The sequence below is a fragment of the Muntiacus reevesi genome, chromosome 1 (assembly GCF_963930625.1).
Source record: "Muntiacus reevesi chromosome 1, mMunRee1.1, whole genome shotgun sequence".
NCBI classification, from domain to species: Eukaryota; Metazoa; Chordata; class Mammalia; order Artiodactyla; family Cervidae; genus Muntiacus; species Muntiacus reevesi.
The window spans coordinates 101960485-101984750 of NC_089249.1; the positions used below are offsets into that span (position 1 = coordinate 101960485).

At 33.6% G+C, this 24266-nt stretch overlaps 1 protein-coding gene across 2 annotated transcripts in view; it reads left to right on the forward strand.

Annotated features, from left to right (window-relative positions):
* COL11A1 (collagen type XI alpha 1 chain) overlaps window positions 1-20110 on the forward strand; it is a 213159-nt gene extending 193049 nt beyond the window's left edge. For both annotated transcript variants that reach the window (XM_065907856.1, XM_065907860.1), the window contains exons 58-67: window positions 6384-6437; window positions 7427-7534; window positions 8007-8060; window positions 8164-8199; window positions 8294-8347; window positions 10251-10500; window positions 13717-13829; window positions 15596-15664; window positions 17913-18146; window positions 19380-20110. In XM_065907856.1, coding sequence (XP_065763928.1) covers window positions 6384-6437; window positions 7427-7534; window positions 8007-8060; window positions 8164-8199; window positions 8294-8347; window positions 10251-10500; window positions 13717-13829; window positions 15596-15664; window positions 17913-18146; window positions 19380-19526 — 1119 coding nt within the window. In that variant the 3' untranslated portion in view covers window positions 19527-20110. The remainder of the gene's footprint in view (window positions 1-6383; window positions 6438-7426; window positions 7535-8006; window positions 8061-8163; window positions 8200-8293; window positions 8348-10250; window positions 10501-13716; window positions 13830-15595; window positions 15665-17912; window positions 18147-19379) is intronic.
* The last annotated feature ends 4156 nt before the right edge of the window (window positions 20111-24266 follow it).

The window sequence follows — 24266 nt, forward strand, 5'->3', positions numbered from 1 at the left end:
TTCCCCTAAATGCATCAATTACAGTTAGTTTCCTGGCACTTCATTTAAAAGAATAGCATTGGCACGGGCATACAGTGATTCTTTCACCAAATAAATTGTTCTGTTCATGACTCATATGGGCTGAAAGATAAAGCATTAACCCTCATGAGTGAAGAGAGGTACAATTATTACAACACAGAAGCTTGTTACTATCATAAGCTGTATATGCAAACAACACACTTGAGAAGTTCAATAAAGCATTTAGTTGACTAGCATATAGTTCATAGAGGCTATCCTTGCTATAAAATTTAGGCAGAAAGTGAGACTCCAAGACCTGCTTTTAAAATTACTGCCTACTAGGTGACAGATTCTATCTCATGGTAGAGACATTTGAACTTCATTGTCCAAAAATAGTAATATGTAAAGGGATTAATTAAAACAGGAAGCAAGACATTTAGCGCTCTTCAAGTATAATGTGTCTGCACGTGCTCAGTTGCTCAGTTGTGTCCAACTCTTTGCAACCTCACGGATCGCAGCCTACCAGACTCCTCTGTCCGTGGGATTCCCAGGCAGGAATACTGGAGGAGGCTGCCATTTCCTTCTCCAGGGCATCTTCCCGACCCAGGGATCAAACTCGCATCTCCTGCATTGGCAGGTGGATTCTTTACCCCTAAGCCACCTGGGAAACCCCTCAAGTATAATGTATATCAGTTTAATTAGTCAGGCTTGTCTATAGAAATTTTACAAAACTGCATCTTCTCATGAATATATCAACCACCTCAGGTATATGTACGTGCTGAGAAAGGCCTTGAAACTAGTGTTCGCAATCTTAATCATTCAGGAGAACTTGGCCATTTCTTTTTGTAAAAATATCACAAAAATTTCCTCTAACTTTCCAGGTATTAGTGTTATGGAGATTATTTTTTTTAACTTGCTTTGAAAAGTTAAAGGTCACTTAATAAATAGATAAAAGTTATCAAATTTTGAGAAGATTATCAAATCTGCACATGACCCCACTGGCTTTGTAACAGGGACTTGACAAAATAGGATCATCAGCTCCATGTCTGCATCACTATTTAGAGAATACTCTTCTTAGATATGCTAAATTCCTAAGTGCACAGAGTCATAGCCTCGGAAAAAAATACTCCACCTTAATACCACCCTAAAATTTGCCAAAGATTTTTTTGGTCATTTCAGATTTTCCAGTAAGTATTCTGACCTTTTTCCAGATGTAATAAAAAGCATCAAGCTGGAGATTTCCTTTAGCTAATATTAAAAATAAAACCATCAGATATACCTCCTGATTCTAGCTTGCAAAACTTTATAATTCTGAATGTTAGCTAAATAACTCACACCCTTTTCCACGGTAAAATGGAAAGCAACAGAACCGAGGAACATTGGTGTCATTCCTTTTTCTGGCTGCTTTTTTTTTTTGTTTTATCAGAGAGTATTTAGAATGCGAATCTGTTGTAGATTTTTCATACCATCAAACAGTTTGTGCTAATTTTGATGAAAATCCTACTTGGTCTTCAAGAGATGAGGATGAGTGGAGAAATCATCTTCAGGATGCATTTTATAACAATTTTATGAACTTTTCAGTTCAACTAAGAAAGGCAATTTTGGATTTGAGCGAAAAGTAGCATATCATGATTACAGGTTAAGGTCATCAACTCTCAACCTGAATGAGTTTTAAGAAAGTTATTCAATTTTTTTAAGCTTTAGGTATCTCATCTGTAAAATGAGAATTTAAGTAGCACCTGTCTTATAGGATGTTATGAAGTTAAAATGAATTAAATGGGAATATTAATATATTTTTATCCATGGGGTTCTTACGTTGATTAAATGAGCTATTCCTAAAAAACAAAACAGAACTGAAGCAACTTAGACCATTTGCTATATAAGTAACAATTTAACAACTTTATACTAATATTTGGATTGGAAATTCTTTGGGCTATAGTGAAACAATCATTTCGTTTCTACTTCACTGTATGTGGGCTTCCCGGGTGGCTCAGATGATGAAAAATGTGCCTGCAATGCAGGAGACCTGGATTCGATCCCTGTGTTGGGAACATCCCCTGAAGAAGGGAATGGCAACCCACTCCAGTATTCTTTCCTGGAGAATTCCATGAACAGAGAAGCCTGGTGGGTTATAGTCCATGGGGTTGCAAAGAGTCAGACTCAACAATAACTAACACCTCACTATATATAGTTCTTTCATAAGCCTGGTTTTTCTTTAATTATCCCAATTCTCTAACACAATTATTATTATAATATATATATAAATAAAGCTCTGAGATAAGAAAGAACAAACATTTTAAAATTCATAAAATGATAACTGGTATCTCACCATTCTATATGATCAGCTCTACTAGGGTTTATATATGGTACAATGTTTACTTATTACTTCAAAATTTAGATATTTCTCATAGCAAAAATTAAGCTTCTACATATGCATAAATTTTATATACAGTTAAATATTCAGAACCATCATATGAAACTGAAAGTAAATAAACAGTATGTGTGAAAGCTAAAAGAAAGCTAAAAACAATGATGAGATTGTATAAAGAATTTTATTTGAGGGTTTTTGAAGTTGAACTTTTTTGTTGTGTTATTTTTGTTTTGTTTTTCAGAAAGTATAAAAAATCAAATGGGAATAAAATTGAGTGCTTTAGAGAACAGTAATTGTTGCTATATTCCCTCTGCTGCATAGTCAAAATAAACATGATTTAATAATTTTATATTAATTTTTATTTTATTTTTTAAGGCATAATTAGCATCTATTTTAGTTTTAAACATTTATTTTGTTTCATAATCTTTCATTTTAAGAACTATTTGTTCCAGTGTAGCTGAAAAATTGTTTAGTATTTGTACAAGTTTACCTTATCATACATTAATTCTTTTAAATGCTGATAAGTAAAATAATCTGATAGCATTATTTTTTAAGCCATAATTGCTGAATAAATGGCAGGATGGGTTACTGAATTATATTTAAAATTTTCAAATGCTACATTTAACTTATCTGTAAACAGGTTTGAGATGTGTAGCATTCCATAATGATTAAGCAGGCTTAAATCACAAAACATTTGCTTTTCACCAAATTAAATGTTATTTTACAATACTACTTTCTAAATAAAGAGTAGGATCTGAATTTTCTTTAAATTTTAATGCACTAGAATTTTGAGATGCATATTAAAGCAAATATTGTGTACAGAATGATACAGCAGGGAAAAATATTTGATTGTGTATTCTAGACACCTAAGAATGTATCATCCCTGTTTGCCTTTTCACTTTATTACTTATGAATTATGTATTTCACAGGGTTTTTCAATTTACAATATTCTAAAGAGGAAATAGAAAATATGTGTACCTGAAATAACATTTTTATATGCAGAGTTGATTTTTTTGATATGTTGCAGGTTCAGAGGATTTTTATAACTGCTATCACATCATAACTTGCCAATGTCTGTTTCCAGCTGATAAAAACAAGAAACTGACTTTGCTTGACAAATGCCTCCTTAGATATAGTTTGCAATTTTATGATATTATTAGCTTAAAAGAATTAGCATTCATTTCCTATAACTCTTTCATGAAAAATATTTATAGAAATGACTTAAAAGCATTACAAACACAAATAACTTCTAGTATGTTTCCCATTACCCTGAGCATTTAGAATCTGTAGTGTTTCTTTTTTTTTGCCATTATAGCTTTTACTATTAGAATGTCGTGAGAAAGCTGATTGGTAACCATCTAGAGCATATCAGAAACAAATAACAATAATTCATATTTCCATATACTTCACTATATGTAGTGCCTTCATAGGCCTGTTTTTTCTTTCTCTATCACAATTCTCTAACACAGTTATTATTAGAATACATTTATAAATAAAGCTCTGAGATAAGAAGGAACAGACTCAGGAGTACCCGACTAATGAGTGGTAGACCTGAGATGCTGAATGAAGCAGTGATTGGAATATCAGTGTTCATCAAGTGACATCCCTATTCGTTCTCCCACTTACAGCAAAATTCCTGTGAAATTTATCGCCTACCAGGGAGAGCTTGAATGTAAAATAAGAAGAAAGAAAGAAAAAAATCTGGCCTCTTTAAATAGCTTTTGTATTTCAATCTAAAGAATATATTTACTTTTTATTGACATATGTCAATTTAACCAATATTTTTAAGTGGGTTCAGGCTACTGGTTCAGGTATAGTTCTTTTATGAAATTACATATTTCTGAGAACTATTTTTTTATGCATTTTTATGTCACCTTGTGCTAACATATAGAATGTTTGGCATCTATCCTGATGGTCACATGACCTCAAGGAATTGTTTCATTACTTATCTATATTATTCCTTTAAAATTGTGCTATTAGGCAACATTAATTTCCTAACCAATAATTTACCAGGCCTTTCTGATGAGAACAGAAAAAAGTTGATGCAAATATACTTACTTAATCTTAAAATTATTGAACTAGTAGGACTAAATAAGTAATGCTTTTATTTTAACATAAATGACATTCTTTATGCTATTCTGATTTTCATATTGATTTAACAGATTTGGGACCTAATGCCACAGAATCATTTTTCTCAAACTTTAATGAATAATAAACCTGTGGAACAGATTGCTGGTCTCCAACTCCAGAAATTCAGATTCAGTTAGTCTAGACAAGCCTCTGAATTTGCTTCTCTAATACGTTCACAAAGGTTTTCCCCGATGGCTCAGTGGTAAAGAATCTGTCTGCAATGCAGGAGGTGCAGGTTCAATCCCTGGGTTGGGACAATCCCCTGGAAAAGGGCATGGCAACCCACTTTGGTATTCCTACCTGGAGAATCACATCAACAGAGAAGCCTTAGGCCACAGTTTTTGGCTTCACAGAGTCTGATACGGCTGAGCATGCAAGCACTCAAAATAATAAGTGATGATAATGCTACTGGTCTGGGGATCACACTTTGAGATCACTCACTCTGATATAGTATTAGCAAATGAGATGAAAGTCCAGTGTTAGAATCTAGCCTTAGAATATTCCTGAAAGTGAATTAGATTATTATTTTAACAAAGTAGCATGATTATTTATTAGTTACACTAAAGAGAATCTGAACTGAATTGATAACAAATCTACATCTGAGGATTAATAACTTTTTCTTTATAAGAAGATTATTAGGCACATTTACACTTAAAATTGCATGCAATTTATATAAAAATAAGTTTATCTATTGCCAATAGAATGATATAGGGAAATTGTTCACTTTTATATCAATACTAACAGAATTTCAAATTCATTCATGTAGTGCAGTGTGTTTGTCGCTCAGTCATGTCCAACTGTTTGCAACCCCATGGACTCTAATCAGAGGGTCCTCTGTCCATGGAATTCTTCAGGCCAGAATAGCTTGTCATTCCATTCTCCAGGTGATCTTACCAACCCAGGGATCGAACATGCATCTCCTGTGTCTCCTGCATTGGGAAGAAGGTTCTTGACCACTGCACCACCAAAACAAATTTAAATATTTCTGATAACAGTCCAAAACACTGTTGTTACACAGGACTAATTTATACTAATATTTTTCTTACCTTTCTCTGATATTTAAGATTTCAGTTTGAGGGGAAGACCTTGAGAAACTAAAGAAAGGAAAGCATTTATCTATGCAATTTAACAGTAGCCCCTTGAGACAGGAATTATAATCCTTGGTTTACAGATGAGAGAACTGAAGTTCTCTTTGGTTAGCTAAACTGCTGATAAGACAATCTAGTTTCTATTCCAAGTCTATCCGATTCTCAACCCATAGTTTTTATATTACATCATGTTATTTAGATTAGATCCATGGCCCTTAATATATTAATTTCATAAAGATGATGGACTAATACTTACTGTGCTCTTTCACACTGGAAACTCAAGTTGTCTAGAGAGGGAAAAAATACTTATGGTAGCCTTGCAAAAGATACTACAGTGAAGACTAATCATATAGCTTGATCAAAGTTAAAATGATTTGATTTTTAAGTGCTATGTTAAAATCTTTACTAAAATTATAATTCAAATAGTTCAATTCAGTCTATATAATTCAAACTCATAGAGAAAAATTTGTATTTTGCCTTTGTTTCTTGATGCGGTATTTGTTGTAAGCAGTGTAGCACTCAAGTGTAGTATTATCCTGGCCTTTCTTTCATCCATCACCTACTTGTAAACTATCTGCCTGCATAGTTCAACTTGCTGTAATTTCAGAACAAGAACCTTAGTTTGTGTTGAAGTACACTAGTTTTTATATCTAAAAATTTGTTTAAAAGACATCATTATGAATATTTTTGTGAGTAGGGGCCAGGACTAAGAATTAGTGGCTAAAATCATCCCATAATTTTCATTACAATATAATTTGCACATACTCTATGTATGTTTGTTATTTCTCATTATTTAGGGACCTCCTGGCTTACCCGGTCTCAAAGGTGACCCTGGCTCCAAGGGTGAAAAGGTGAGAATAAAATAATATATTATTACACTGTTGATATCTTAATTGCAGAGACTACAATTATACACATTAAAATCACTCAAAAGGAAATTTCAAGGAATTCCTTTGTCATTCTAACCAAGGAAAATGCTGTCAATCCTTAGTTTCCAAGAGGAATTCAGAAAAGAGAAAATAATGATGTAGGAATGTACCAGAACTCAGTGTTATATTAGTCAATGTTCCTTTGTAGGAACCATATGGAGAAAGCATATGGTTGTACTAAAATAACTATTCAGAAAATAAACAGAATAACAAAGTGCCAAGTTTTTCATGTTTTCAAACATGAAAATAGAAATTTTAAACTAGACTGTCCTTCAGATGGTAATTTAAAGATATATGTGCTCTATTGCATCAAATAATTAAAGAAAATAAAACATTTTTAGAGTGACATTAATATTTTTTAATTATGTTTGTAAATATTTCCTAGATACTGAAAAATCTCTGAAGACTAGAAATCATTTTATTTTTTTTCATTTAATTTTTTTAAGCACCAAAAGCATTGTCTTGGGTTATAGCCAATTAGCAATCTTGTTTTAGTTTCAGCTGAACAGATAAGACTTAGCCATACATATACATTATCCAATGCTTATAAAGCAATGAATTATCTTTACTTATTTCACCAATATTAAAAAAGGTCATTATTGGACTTGTAGTTAAAGCAATTCCCTTTAAGTAAACGCAGCACTGAAGTGATACTTTCAGACAGCATTTTGTTCAATAATACATATTCTTAACCCTTAATGAAGGTCTCACATAATACAATCAGTAAATGATCCTATTAGGTGAGGAGGAAAAGGTTCTTAATCCTATATTTTATTCAGAAAGGGTTAAAATTTTTAATGTATTTTTTATTCTTATATTTCATGAATTTAATTTTTTGCAGTTATTTTATGACTATAACTTAATACATGGTTGCAATTTATACATCATTAAAATTTCTTTGCCTTTCAAAGGGACATCCTGGTTTAATTGGCCTAATTGGTCCTCCAGGAGAACAAGGTGAAAAGGGTGACAGAGGACTCCCTGGAACTCAAGGATCTCCAGGAGCAAAGGGAGATGGAGTGAGTAAAGATATAATTTATTTTCCTACTCCTTTCCAATCATACAATCAATACACCCCCACACCTGCACACATTCCTTTAACATGACCAAGGAAATGATTTAAGTCAATGATGTTTTCAAAACAAAATTTATTCAACTTTAGAGTAAATAAACAAAAATTATGAAAATTGGAAACCATAAAAATTGTACTTCAGTAGTCAGTTATACAAATGTTCATTGAATCCTCAACATATACAAATAATTATTCTCAAGGCCGTAGGAGCACAAAGATATATAGAGAGAGAAATATTGCAGCAAAATGGAAAAAAAATACAGATTATCTTGCAAAAGTTATTTCTTAGATTTAAAATGGAAAATTTTAAACCACTCTTCTGTATGTCTGCACTGTCTAAATTTTGCAGTGTTTGTTGTTATGTAACGTATATAATGGAGTCACTGAGAAAAACTAATTTGTATGAAACTTCTCTGTAGGGAATTCCAGGTCCTGCTGGTCCCATAGGTCCACCTGGTCCTCCAGGCTTACCAGTAAGTACAAGACAGAAGAATTTTACAAGGTTAACTTATAAATAAATCAAAGAGACATAGATCCTCTAGATTTTTTATATACTTTCACTTTTGCATTTTTTAGGGTCCTCAAGGTCCAAAGGGCACTAAAGGCTCTACGGTAAGTACCTTTCCCTTTGGCATTTAAATTTTTCAGTGATGCCTACTTAGATGCTTTGGTCTCCATTTATCTTGTCGCTCATTCTTTCTAATAGGGCCCTGCTGGCCAGAAGGGTGACAGTGGTCTTCCAGGACCTCCTGGGCCTCCGGTAAGTGCATGGTAACAAGAGGAATATTTTGGCAATTAGCGTCTTGAGACTGCCAGTGATTTCTCTGGATTTATAAGAATGAAAAAACACATTCTGTCAAGTACTGATTTTCTAGGAAATAGCAACTACCTTAATTAAGTACTTAGGTCTGCATGCCAATATGTGTCTTTTAATTGGGCTTCCCTAGTAGCTCAGATAATAAAGTGGCCGCTTGTAAATTGGCTTCACTCTTTGAATGTAAAGATACTGTAACTATATATTATAATATCTTGCTTTATTTTTTAAGAAAATCATATATTTTTATATCACATTTTCATGAAAGCAACTGCTCCTATGCCACAAAGATATATTAATACCTAACTAGGAATAAAAAGTAAAGTTCAGATACTTGGCATTTTTTTCCTACGGCATATAATGATAATAATAGCTACCACTTATTAAATCTGACATTTACCAGGATTCACACAACTATTGTGCTAGATCCATGTGACAAAATTTGAGACTTTCTTCTTGAACTTATTTCTAAGCTATATGAGTACTAATTTGCTGTGATGACAGTAACAAAGAATCAAAAACTAGGTGGTTCAAAGAATAGAACTGTTTTGTCCCTCTAATTTAGAAGGCAGAAGTCCAAGACCAGAGTGTCAGAAACATTGTTTCTTTCTGAGGTGTTGTGTGGGGGGAAAGATCTGTTGGAGACTTCTCTCCTTGGTTTGTAGAAGGCTGTCTTCTTGTGTCTCTTCACATGGTCTTCAGACTATGCATGTCTCTGTGCCAGATTTCCCCATTTTAGAATGATATCAGTCATATTGGAATAAGAACCACTCTAATGCCCTCATGTTCACTTTAATAATTATATCTATGGCCACTTCATTTCTAAATAAGGTCTTCCTCTGAGTTACTGTGGCTTTGGAATTCTACACATGGATTTTTATGGGATAGAATTCAATCCATAAAAGTATAGATTAACTATTTGGTGTAATTCTACTCTTACAGATATGTAAATTCAAGTCTGATTACACTTCTTTGTTTATATATACAGCTATAAATGTTTGGAACCAGCTAATGTGTATTTTTAAATGTGATATAAATCATTGTCAAGTACCATAGATATCTCATTATATAACACAAGAACCTAAAAATGTTTTAATCTTCAGAGACTCAAGTCTATTTGCAGGGATAGGACATGAAAATAAGGACTAGTTAGTAAATAAAAAATTAACATATATATCTCCACACAAATCTGTGCTATGATACTTGTATAGAAAAAGATCCAGAAGTCATCTGATTTTTGTGCCTACCTCAATATCTCCACTAGATTCTTTTTAAAGAATTCACAAAACTTATATATAAAGATATATATGTATAATAATAAGGGCTTCCCCTATGGCTCAGTGCTAAAGAATCCACCTGCAATGCGGGAAATCAGGGTTCAGTCCCTGGGTTGGGAAGATCTCCTGGAGAAGGGAAAGTCTACCCACTCCAGTATTCTTGCCTAGAGAATCCCATGGACTGTAGTCCTTGGGGTCACAAAGAGGTGACTCAGAGGTTAAAGTATCTGCCTGCAACGCAGGAGACCTGGGTTCGATCCCTGGGTGGGGAAGATCCCCTGGAGAAGGAAATGGCAACCCACTCCAGTATTCTTGCCTGGAGAATCCCATGGACAGAGGAGCCTGGTGGGCTACAGTCCACGGGGTCGCAAAGGGTGGGACATGACTGAGCAACTTCACTCACTCACTCATGTATAATAAATATATATAAGCAACAAGAGAAAGCTTTAAAAACAGAAAACATTGAAAGGCTAAACATACTGTAATCTCTTATAAGATAACATAATCAGTAATAATATTTGCAGAATACTTTACCTTAGAAAGCAGTTACATGCACATCATCTCTTTTACAGGGTCCACCAGGTGAAGTCATACAGCCTTTACCAATCTTGTCACCCAAAAAAACAAGAAGACATGCTGAAAGCATGCAAGCAGACACAGGTGATAATATTCTGGATTACAATGATGGAATGGAGGAAATATTTGGTTCCCTCAATTCCTTGAAACAAGACATCGAGCATATGAAGTTTCCAATGGGGACACAGACCAATCCAGCCCGAACTTGCAAAGATCTGCAACTCAGCCACCCTGACTTCCCAGATGGTATGTTAATAATACATGACCAAGTGAATGTCTTGAGCTTCTAAGTTACTGAGATGCATTGTCAGCTCATTAATTCTAGTTAAATATTTAATATACACTCTAAATAAAATGAGAGTGGATGATTATTAATTCAAATCCTGTAGACAAAAAAAAAAGCCATTTACACTGTAATTCTAGATCTACTTTGGAAAATCTTTGTCTTGTTAAATAAGGTTTTGTTAAATTATGACAAGATCATTTTTAGATGGTTATAGATACACAAGGGCTTCCCTAGTGACTCCCCCTGCCAATGCAGGAGATGCAGGTTCGAAGCCTAGGTCAGGAAGACCCCCTGAAGAAGGAAATGGCATCTTATTCCAGTATTCTTGCCTGGGGAAATCTCACAAACAGAGGAGCCTAGCGTGCAACAGTCCATGAGGTCACAAAAGAGTCAGACATGACTTAGCGACTAAAAAATAACAACAAGATAGCAAAAATGTATTTTGATATGTAATTACTATCATAGAATGGGTATGATGTGTGCATATATATGTGCATATTACTACATATTTATATCCTATGTCCTAACTTATATAACATTAAGGCTTAAGTAGCATAACTGAATCGTGACCTATCAGTTTAGCAATGATTTGATGAAAAGAGTATTTAAGAAATGTATAGTTTGAGGCAAAGATTTATTTCATTGATCCATGAATAACAAGAACAACAGTGAATGATTTGTCTGTAATAATATCAAGATAATTTGCTATACCTACCCACTCCAGTATTCTTGCCTTGGAGCTCTTCTGTGCCAAGAACAGAGGAGCCTCGCTACAAGCTATAGTCCATGAGGTCACAAAAGAGTTAGATGACAACTGAGTGACTAAACAACAAAATTATTTGACAAAACTCTTGTATACTGAGTGACTAAACAACAAAATTATTTGACAAAACTCTTGTATACCTGTTCTGAGAAGCTAACAGTCCCAGGTGTCTTAAGTGACTAACTCACATAATCCTAAACTAAACCAAAAGTGGGCAGATCTGTATCTGATTTTAAATCTCCCACTTTAAGTGGAAATACTTCGTCACTCTATTTACTTGTATGACATTATTTTTCACTATTGATCATATAATGAATATTGTAACTGAGATCCTAATAACTCAGCATAGACAGAAAAGTTTCATGCAATTCAAGAACAGACATTCCTTATGACAGAGTATCTTAAAAGTCTCCTGTCTTAAGCACAATCTGTTAAAAAGAGACACAGATAATTATTAAGGATTCTTTATAAACTGTTATCAAAAATCTTTACATTATATTTATTTGAAATATATATTGTTTAGTTTCATATTAATTCAGTGATTTATAAAAAGAATGACCCACATTTCTGATCAGCGAGGGTAATCATACATATGTGACTGAATATCAAGTGTAAAACATAAGCATTTACTGACAACATGAAACAACATATGATTAACTAGAACTTGATGCTCAAGACAATGAGGTGGATGAAACTGGAGCCCATTATACAGAGTGAAGTAAGCCAGAAAGATAAAGACCATTACAGTATACTAACACATATTTATGGAATTTAGAAAGATGGTAATGCTAAACCTTAAGTTTTATAATAGCATTGTGTGACAGATACATACTTCCCCTGCTATCCAAAATTAGAGAGTTCCTATGAAATCTTTTGCAAGTTGAAATGGCAAAAAGTCAAAAAAACATCTTAGTAATTTAAATATATGTCACTTGAAAGAATATCTAGTAACAATGTTAACTAAGAAGAGATAAAAATAATGCTTACCAGATAATTCAAAATTATTTATTCTTTAAAACCCTAAGAAATATCAAAGATTGAGTGGTTATTCCAGTTGGTAAAATCTTAGATGATTTTTATTTTTTTGTGTAATTTTCTTCCAAGAAGTTTAATTGGTTCCAGATGTGAAATTATTAATGGCGTAATCAGAAAAAGTATGATTTTTTGTTAAATAATTTATTTTAAAAAGAAAACTGATATTAAATTTTCAGGAGTTCCAATACTAAACCAAGCAATTTGAGCTTTTACATTGTTTAAAGTTCATAATCAGAGAATTGACATAATTTAAATCAATATTTGAAATGAAATGGCAGCATGAAGAATGGTAGGAGAGAAGTAGTCATCACATATCTATCAAGTCTCTCTCCCCAATTATTCTTAAATAACCCCATTGTCAATTACTTAAAGAATAACTTTTTGTTAGTCCCACTACTTAACATCATTACTCACCTAACACCAAATTAATGGTCATGGTCATTTACATGATAAAATTAGTTCTGTACTGTTTAGGTAATACAATTAATAGCAAACTGTATTTAAATATATAAAATAGCCTTATTTGGAGCCCATTTAAAGAAGGAGTGCTTTTACTTAATGAAGTTTTTGTTAAACAGTAATGCAAAAGAATGATCCTTGAAGCTAAGTAGATACTCTCACCTCCATCATTAATAAATAAATCCATAAATAAATCAAGGAAAAATATAATGATCATTATAGTCAGGTTATTGCTGTTTTAGTTGCTAAGTCATGTCCAACTCTTTTGCAACCCCATGGCCTGAAGCCTGCCAAGCTTTCACTTAAGTAGTAAATAACACATACAGGACTTAGGGTCAAGTATATCTCCACCCAATGTACTTGCAATTTATTATACGTAAATAAATAGGGTATTAATATTTGAGGAGGAGGCATTTAAGCTGAAACACAAAAGTAATAGGCATGCTAAGAATAAAAAAAAGGATGTTTCAGGAAGATGGGGATATTTGCAAAGCTCCAGGCAGACGAGACAACAGGTCATTCTTTATTCAAACATATACCCCAATGTGACCAAAAGCATAAAAGTGATACATGTAGAAAAATCAATGAATATTCATTTCTCCTTATTTGTCCAATAAAATTGGCCCTATAATGTATTCAGTTTTTTTATATAAATGTATTTGTGCTTGTGCTGTGCTTAGTCACTCAGTCATGTCTGACTCTTTGCAACTCCATGGACTGTAGCCCACCAGGCTCCGCTCTCCATGGGGATTCTCCAGGCAAGAATACTGGAGTGGGTTGCCATGCCCTTCTCCAGGGGATCTTCCCAACCCAGGGATCGACCCCAGGACTCCTGCATTGCGGGTAGATTCTTTATCAGCTAACCCACCAGGAAAGCCCAAAATGTATTTGCATATGACTTATTTTTTTATACTTTCAGGTGAATATTGGATTGACCCCAACCAAGGTTGCTCAGGAGATTCCTTCAAAGTTTACTGTAATTTCACGTCTGGTGGTGAGACTTGCATTTATCCAGACAAAAAATCGGAGGGAGTAAGTAACCAATCTGTTTTGGTGGTGACTGTTGACAGTTTATGCCATGTTTTTACAATATTGAACTAAACAGGAAAATTATACTGTCATATTTTTTTTATTTGCTTTTCTTACAGGGGTAATTAGAGCATTTCATTTGCATAGACATGAATGAGGCACCAAAGTGAGATACGTAGTTAAAAAATACTCTTTATTTTTTAGCCAGATGTACTCTTTATGCACCTGCTTGCCCTCTAAAATTCTATGACTTTCCATGGCACAACACAGCTGATTCTCAGATTTTAGTATATGCATAGTAGTATTCTTTCCAATTACCACATGATAGAACTCACAGCTGTATTTTATGCTCAAAATACACAAGAACAAATCTTTAACATAAGCGTATTCTCTGTACTTTCAGATAGTCTCTTCAAATATATTTCTTAAAAAAAAAAAAATATTCCTTGATTTTCACCAAACTGTATCAATATATGTGAGTTCTGTCTTTAAAGCTATAGGCAAATTATTAATAAAAGATTTTTCACTAACATAATTACCTTCTCCAAACATTTTATAGATGGGACATTTTGATTTTATCTGTGCACTTTTAATAAATCACATTCTTGTTAGTGGAGTTGGCATGCAGAGGCACAGAACCTCCTTGAAACAAAACAAGCAACTTTTAAAAAATATTTTAACATTATCGGAGTATAATTGATCTACAAGATTGTGTTTGTTTCAGGTGTAAGCAAAGTGATTCAGTTATATATATATTATATCTATATATGTACATATGTATATATATACATACATATACACATATATTCATTCTTTTTTAGATTCTTTTCTCATATAGGTTATCACAGAATATTGGGTAGATTTCCCTGTGCTATACAGTAGGTCCTTGTTGGTTATCTGTTTCATGTGTAGCAGTGTGTGTGTGTTCACCCCAAGCTCCTGATTTATCCCACCCCACTCCACATTTCCCCTTTGGTAACCACAGGTTTATAAGAAAATAAGTAGCTCTGTGACTAATCTCTTTAGGAGAGACATTCAGTTTGTAAGTGAATGATGGATAGTAGGAGCAGGAGACAAAGCAACTTCTGTTTCCCAACCACACTTTGCATGTGGGGAAGCATAATAAAGCTCCTCTAGTCCACAGAGAAATGTGGGAAAATGGAAATGCCTTCCCTTGCCGGATTACTCAAATTCCCTCTAGTGAGGCCTTAAATACCTTTATATTTGGCTGATCTTTGCAAAGCTAAATAATAACATTTATAAAAGTTTCTAATCATTTTCCCCAGGAGGGAATGATTAGGCTTGCTTCCTGCCAAGCTTAATCCTGGCTTCTCCATAGTATCCCGTCCTCAGTTACTAACTGGATGCTTCAGGATGCCTCCCTTGGTTATGAACTACTAAAGGTGTCTATCTGCCTTGATGGCAGATGCCAACTGACAATGGGAGGGTTTCCTTTGCAAGGAGTTGCCTAAGAGTTCTGCCCACATCTCCTATAGCCAGCACTTGGTATGCCTTTACCAGGTTCTTTTCCACCTCCCTTATTTTGTAGCAATTAAAGAAAACAGTAAAGAAAAATGGCTCAAAATTCACTAAATTGGAATTCACAGATCTATCTGAAATTTTGCTCTTTATCCCATTTTGTATTATCCAGGTCGACCATTTTAAAAACTCGTTAGCATCATAGTATTACTGAAAATAAATGATAAATATATAAACAACATTGTTTATAATTTTAGCTTGCTTTATAACTTTCCTTTTCTTTGCAACAGGTAAGAATTTCATCATGGCCAAAGGAGAAACCAGGAAGCTGGTTTAGTGAATTTAAGAGAGGAAAACTGGTATGTTATTACATTAGCATGCAGTGGTGTATCTTAAACGTCATAACTCAAGTTCAAATTATATAATCTCTAGCCCCTTACTGTAAAAGTCTAAATCATACAAAGCAGGATTCCATGTACTTTCTAGTCTGCTTTATCTAAATCTCTTATACCAATTTTGGGATTTTTAGAAAGTCTAAAATTTTTATCAAAATAAATGGAAATATATTAAATTTACTAAAATAATAAAATCAAATAAAGTATGCATTTCACTAGGTACTTGAGATAGATAGCATAAAAATGGATTATATTAGAAATATGGGGTATAGAGAGTATAATATCTATTTAGGATCTCTATTTCATTTCCTTTATACTTGAAATCTAATTTATTGTTTGTTTTCAATTGCAATAAGAATTTTTGGAATGTGAAATGTTTTCTCCAATAGTTACATCTGGAAATAAAGTGAGCTGACTGACCTTTTATATGGATTACAGCACATGTTTACTTAGATATTTCCATAGAATTACCAGTCGGTGGTTAGTCATTTTCTAGAGATATTTTAACATTTCATGCCAAAACTAAATTTGCATTTAAAAGCTGTTTAAGATATATTTGTTTTTGAAATGTTAATTATAATGTATTCTAATGAAAGTTTCTCATTTATTCAGATAATTATTCAATACTTCAGTGTTCCTTAAAAACCTATTATTTTCCATTTATGACTATTTATACAATTGTTATCCTCTAAAAATCTACACACATTAGTAACGTTCTCCACATCAGAAATCTCTAGCTCGGTTTTCAAGTTACATATTAAATATCCATGTTACAGTTTTATCTTTGTATGAGACAAAAATACATGCACAAATAGAGCTCTCTGTGTGTAGTTTTATTTTTTGCTGTTTTGTTTTCCTTAGAGTGGATTTCCCAGTTTTTTTCCTCTAACCTCTCAGGTATCCTCATCATCTGAACTGTTAATCAGAATTAAGTAAATCAACAATAAGGAGGAAAAGTGAAACAAAAGTTGCTCATGGACAGTTGTCCATGGAATTCTCCAGGCCGGAACACTGGAGTGGGTAGCCTTTCCCTTCTCCAGCAGATCTTCCCAACACAGGAATCGAACTGGGGTCTCCTGCATTGCAGTCAGATTCTTTACCAGCTGAGCTATCAGGGAAGCCCAATAAGGAGGAAAGCCACAGATAACTGCCTTTATATTGAGTTGGGGTTGCAAAGAGTCAGACATGACTGAGCGACTGAACTGAGCTGACTGAATCTGTAACCTGGGCAAATTTCTTACTTAATTTTTTAAAATATAGGTTTATATGTTTCAGCTAATCCCAGATAGTTTATTTATGCCCAGTAAGACAAATTATGAGCTTGACAAAAGAGACAGTTTTTAATAATTTTAAATTAGGACTGTGGTCCTTCTCAAAACACAAATTAAGTATTTCCTGATAACAAATATTTACTTGCATGTCTCAGGCAATATGCTTGGTGCCTGTGATACAAAGATGAATATAATGACATCAACTAAGAACAAACAGGCAGGTCTGTGGTGAAAATTAGAAGACCAAAAACCTCTTGGAAGACTGTGGCCCCAAAATGAAAAATGCAGGAACCTGTTGAAAAATTTGAATCAAACAGATACACTAGGAAAACAGGTGAAAACAAACATAAAAATAGTTAACCTTTGCATTTCACTGAAATTCCTCTATTTTCATTTTCACTGTTTTACCACTCTATTATTCAAAAGGGCTTCCTTGATAGCTCAGTTGGTAAAAAAAAAAAAAAAAAAAAAAAAAAAAAAAAACCCACCTGCAATGCAGGAGACCCTGGTTTGATTCCTGGGTCAGGAAGATCCACTGGAGAAGGGATAGACTACCCAGTCCAGTATTCTGGCCTGGAGAATTCCCTGGACTATATCAAAAAGGTACAAGAATATAATGAAAGAATTCTTGGAAACAAACAAAAACAATTACATTTTTGTAATATTTACTGATTGATTAGGAAACTGAAGTATAGAGGTAAAGTGATTTTCTTTCCAAGATAAGTATTGTTGATAGTAGCTAAGGTGAAAATCCATCTTCATTTCATAAATTCCTATATCTGGGTCTTCTGACTCTCGGTGCATACTTTCTTTCATTAAGTAAGAAATGGGTCTGTTGAATCATCCACATGCTTCTGGGATCTCAATTCACTGTTGACAGTGATTTTATTCTTTATAATAGAAAAGAGTCTTTATGTGTCTCTTTATTCTCTTATTTCCAGCTTTCATATTTAGATGTTGAAGGCAATTCCATTAATATGGTGCAAATGACATTCCTGAAACTGCTGACTGCCTCTGCTCGGCAAAATTTCACCTACTACTGTCATCAGTCGGTGGCCTGGTATGATGTGTCATCAGGAAGCTATGACAAAGCACTTCGGTTCTTGGGATCAAATGATGAGGAGATGTCCTATGACAACAACCCTTACATCAAAGTCTTATTTGATGGCTGTGCGGTGAGTATAGTCCCTGTGGCCTTCTTTCACAGAGGTGAGAGGCAATGTGGAACCATTTCACTTTAGCCCTCAGTCAGATTTCTCTCATGAAGTGCATGTCATTTGTCATTAAGATTCGATGCTTCACACTGACGTGTTAAGTGTATTAGAAATACAGTGTATTAGAAACCACTAGTATTCACACACAAACACACACACATACACAGATACAGAAACAAACATACATATAGACACACTTTTAAAGCTACAGCAGAAGGTAATCTTGGGTCATATGTTATTTTTATGGAATTATTCCAGATATGTAAGTACTATTACAGCTAGTTATTCTTGGAATGAAAAAGATCAAGAGCCTTATTTTATATGCCTCCTTAATTCATGACTCTAAAATGACAGTTGAAGGAATCATCATTATACCATTCATACCATAGATAATTCTTACATTGTGTTTTGCTTATAGAGGTTTGCTGATTGGTATTATGTTACAAGAGCTTAAACAGAAACAGTCATTTGGTTACTTTAATCCTCTGCAACTGTCTTTCTCACACATATGGTAATTTCTTGACAGCAAATGACCAAGAGAGCATCCTAAAAAACTTGTTTTCCTAGCTGATTACTGAAAAGCCACAATTACAAGTAAACAAAGTAACTAGCTTACACATAGATCAAGGATGAGAACATACTGTATATTGAAAGGAGCAAGTGATTTGGGTTTCCCAATATAATGTACTGATAATTATTCATAAAATTAATACATAGCAACAGAAATACTTTGACTTCTTGTATTATAATTCCTACATTGTATTCAAATTTTTCTTAGAAAATTTGCTTATGTGTGTATACATATATATATTTATATATTTCTATCTTAATTATTGTAACAATGGTAAGGATATATTATTTATGCAAAGATATGACCCAGTACCAATATCAGTTTTCACATATTAAAATGTATATATCAATTCAGTAAGATTCTCTGCAGCTGTACAGCATATTAGAGTAACATTTTGAATATGTACTGCTAAGTATTAAATACGATCAACATTCAAAATGTAAAACTACATATGACATCAGTGATAAAAAGAAGAGTGAATTACTACAAAGATAATGGCAAATTTGTTTTCCATTCTCTTCTTTCTTACCTTCTTAGCTCCACTCAGAGGCTTAAGAAAAAAATAATGTATGTTAGAAGTATGCAATGATTGTATAACTTTTTATTTCTTCTTAACTTTACAGTCCAGAAAAGGCTATGAAAAGACTGTGATTGAAATCAATACACCGAAAATTGATCAAGTACCTATCGTTGATGTAATGATCAATGACTTTGGTGATCAGAATCAGAAGTTTGGATTTGAAGTTGGTCCTGTTTGTTTTCTTGGCTAAGATTAGGACAAAGAACATATGAAATCAACAGAAAATATACCTTGGTACCACCAACCCATTTTATGCCACATGCAAGTTTTGAAAAAGAATGGTATAGAAAACAACTTGCTACATATGTATGTACCAATTAGGAAATATCAATGCTCTTGTGGGCACAGAACCACATGACAAAACTTTGAAAATCATAAAAATATAAGATAGTGTGGCTGAGATGGAAACAGGCCTTATTCTTGAATCCCAATTTTCATCTCTCCTTTTCCTATTTGGATTTCTTTGGTGCTGTAGAAAAAAAAAAAAAAGAGAAAAATATATATTCATAAAAGATATGGTGCTCATTCCCATCCATCAAGGATGTGCTAAAACAATGTGTTTAATAAATTGTAATTTTATGTACAGTTCTATACTGTTATCTATGTGTCCATTTCCAAAACTTGCACGTGTCTCTGAATTCCATCTGACTCTAATTTTATGACAATTGCAGAACTATGATGGCAATAAATATATGTATTATGAAAAATAAAACTGTAATTTCTGGTGGCTCTAATTCCCTTTCTTTGATGAATAATAAAATGCCTTTGTATATATTGATGTTGAAGAGTTCAGTTATTTGATGTCGCCAACAAATTTCTCAGAGGGCAAAACCTGGAAGACTTTTGGAAGTACATACCGAGCAACTCTTCTCTACTGACCGTAACTTTGCTGAATTTCAGCCAAAAACATCATGCATTTTGATGCTTTATTCAGTGCTATACCTCAACCGTTTTCTTTTCAGAATCCAGGATCTCACAAGATACTTGTATATATGGAAAACAAGCAAGTTTATATTTTCGGACAGGAAAACGTGTATGAGAAGCTATTTTAACAGATTGATGCCTCCATCAAGCAATCAATCACATGTACAATTTTTTTAACTACGTTATCTCATCTCATTGTTTTCAATGTGCTTCAGCTATTCAGGTTAATATTAAAAGGTGGAAACTAAGCAATTATTTATGAACTTGTTAAATGTTATATTTTAATCAATCAACTTCTAGAATTTGATGCTAAGTTGCATAATAGTCTTCAAATATTATTTTACTTGCACCTGTCCAACAAATATTATTTCTTTTATTTCAAGATAATATCATACATTATTTGACCTACCTAATTGCTAAATAACATAAGGGTGAACTGTTACTAATAGCGCTTGTATTAAAAGTCATACTTTTTAAAAAAATAAAAATTTTTTTTCCACTAAGGCATTTTCCTTCAGGTAGCTTGAAATAGCAGTAAAATCTAAAAATTAAAAATTGAACTTTGTATCTATTTTAAGTAATATATGTAAGACTTGAAAATAAATGTTTTATGATTTCTTATATGAAGTGTTAAGTTAATTGATACTAGATTTCACTGGAACATTTTCAACTGATAATTTATCACAAAAGAGCATACCTGTAATATTGAAATTAAATCGTGAACGTTGTCATTCAGAAGTTCTTTTATTTTTTAAATCAAGTTTGTAAATGTCCTTTCAAGAAGGGAGATATGAATGGTATAAATAAACTCAAGTCTTGTCTACCTGGATTGGTCATTCTCTTTCTTAAATAGGTTTTAAATTACTCTATTGCAGAAAAGGCTTTCAATTTGTTTCTTGACCATCCAGGTTAGAGTAGTTTTACACTTCTGAAAAAGAATATTATCCTTCAGAGATTAATTGTTTAAATTCTCCACATTTCTAAAATAAACTCTATAAACAAAATGATAGGGTATGCTTAAAATTTTTTATATTTTTATAATTAAAAACTTTATGAAGTTTCAAACATTCATAATTTCAGCATTAGAAGAATTTCCAGACATTTTACTTGAAATATAGACTCTAATATAGATTGTATAGGCTTCTCTGATAGTTCAGTTGGTAAAGAATCTGCCTGCAATGCAGGAGACCCCTATTCAATTCCTGGGTCAGGAAGATCCCCTGGAGAAGGGATAGGCTACCCACTCCAGCGTTCTTGGGCTTTCCTTGTGGGTCAGCTGGTAAATAATCCGCCTGCAATGCGGGAGACCTGGGTTCGATCCCTGGGTTGGGAAGATCCCCTGGAGAAGGGAAAGGCTACCCACTCCAATATTCTGGCCTGGAGAATTCCATGGACTGTATAGTCCATGTGGTCTCAAAGACTCGGACATGACTGAGCGACTTTCACTTTATAGACTCTAAATCATACATAAAATAATATTGTCTATCAAGAGAAATTCCATACATCAGACAATTTAATGAATGCATAGTAATGAAGGAATATTTTTCATATTGACCTGCACTGGGGAAATTGCATCATTTGTCCATTTTAACAAAATGGCTTCAAATGTGGCACTCAACAGAATTAATGCATAAATAGCTAACTCACCTATCCTTTTCTAAACCTTTTATCTATGGATATGGTCTTCTGCATGCTATCGAATTTTTTCTGTATCTCCTTATTGATTTCATCTGGACAAAAGGAATCTCTTTGTAAGGGAAAAAGGATACTATGCAACATTCTAGTCTTGACCTAGCACTTATGAATAATTCATGTGTAAATTATGAAGAGTAATATTGACGTTGTAGGCATGGGTAAGTCCTGGGCCTGATGCACATAGAGTTTGGTATAATTCTCTTTAAAAGGCTAATACAAAATTACAAACAAAAAATACAAAAGTTACTATCTAAAATGAGTAAAGGTATTACAACAAATTATTAATTTAAAAAATGGACCAACACCAAAAGGATCAGAACATCCAGGAAAATATTGATATTTTTATTAATTAAATCTCTAAAGTACTTCTGTAACAGTTTTATCCATGTGTTTGCTTGTTTATTTATTTATTTATTTATTTATTGGCTGCAACCTCTGAGTGCCTCTTCAAATGACAATCTTATAATTTAAATTTCTTTTAGAAATAATATTTCTCTAACAAGTTAGGTTTAAAGTGCTTTTTATTATCAATCAGAGTCATTTTAAATAATGACTAAATATGATTAAATAATAAATGACTAAATAATGACTAAAATAATGACTAAAATTGCTTAATTTTAGATTATTTTAAATTCAGGAAAATCTTTTTTATAGTTCCTTCACACTATACTTCACACCATAAATTTGTGAGAATTTTCCATATCACAGCCTCTGATTCTGTATGTTTTCTACCTTGTTGCTCCTCCATTATTGATAGATTTCAAGTTCTGGGCACCATAATACACATGCATACAATGATATAAATTCTGCCCTCGTAGCTTTTTCATTATCAAAACAAGTGGGTAACAGGGCTATTCCAGAAAGCCATATCTATACTGAGATTACTGGCAGTTTAATTATACATAAATATTAGCTGCAAGCCACATAATTATATCCTACATAGGCATATTCCACAAATGCCAAGTAACTGAATCCCTAATCAAAGTTCCTCCTTACAGCTTCCTTCCACACCGCCCAACACAAAAAAGAATATCAAGAAGTTGGTATGTAATGACAAGTACTTAGCGGACCATGGTTAAAGAAATCTTTGGCAAATCTTAACTAATCATATAACCACATGGACATAATTTTAGAAGCTCTTTAAGGTCTTAGATGATGCCTGTGAAAGAGGATTATGAAGCTTAATATTGTTTTTATTAATTGGTTATTTTTTATTGGTTTCAAGTAAATAGTCCTCTGCAAGCTGGATAACAGCAAAGTAGATGAGTTAATTAAGGGCCTAGCACACTGATATACACTAAGAGCTAAATAAATAATGACTATTGCAAAGTAAATACAGATTGTATCACAGAGGTCCCAATCAGGAAAGAGACTCAGGTAAAATACAAGCTGTGGGACTTCCCTGGTGGTCCAGTGGTTAACACTCCATGCCTGCAATGCAGGGGACCCAGGTTTGAACCCTGCTCAGGGAACTAGATCCCATATGCCACAAGGAAGAGTTTGCATGCCAAAAAAAAAAATCCTGCTTGCCACAACTTAAAGTCCCACAAGCAACACAGCCAAATAAAAAGAACCATAAAAAAGATGCTTCAAATCATCTTAAAAAAAAAAATGCAAGCCTTACAGAGATTCACAAAGGATACCCCAAAAAAAAATAAATAAATAAATAAAATAAAGAGAGAGAGAGCAGCAGCATGTACAATATCCAAGAATCCCAAATTCATCAGACAGAGTTTATCAAGGCCCATTTTACTAGGATGTTTTGTTCTTGAAAAGTATAAGTTTGAAAGTTTGTAGGGTCATTAAATTTTATACTATGCTAGTCTCATATCTCTGTCGTCATCTTAGTTGCGTCTGAATCTTTGCTACCCCGTGGACTGTAGCCGGCCAGGTTCCTCGGTCCATGGGATTTTCCAGGCAAGAATAGTGGAGTGGGTTGCCATTTCCTTTGCGAAAGTGAAAGTGAAAGTCACTCAGTCGTGTCCGAGTCTTTGTGACCCCATAGACTGGACTGTACAGTCCATGGAATTCTTCATGGAATTCTCCAATATACTGGAGTATTCTGGCCTGGAGCTCAGTATTCTGCGCTGTATTCTCAGTATTCTGAGCTCAGTATTCTGATACATTATTCTCAGTATCGTGAAGTATTCTGTGGCTCAGGCTAGAATACTGGAATGGGTAGCCTTTCCCTTCTCCACGGGATCTTCCCAACCCAGGGATCAAACCCAGGTCTCCCGCATTGTAGACGGATTCTTTACCAGCTGAGCTACCAGGGAAGGACAAGCATACTTTGTAGTGGTCATATAAATGA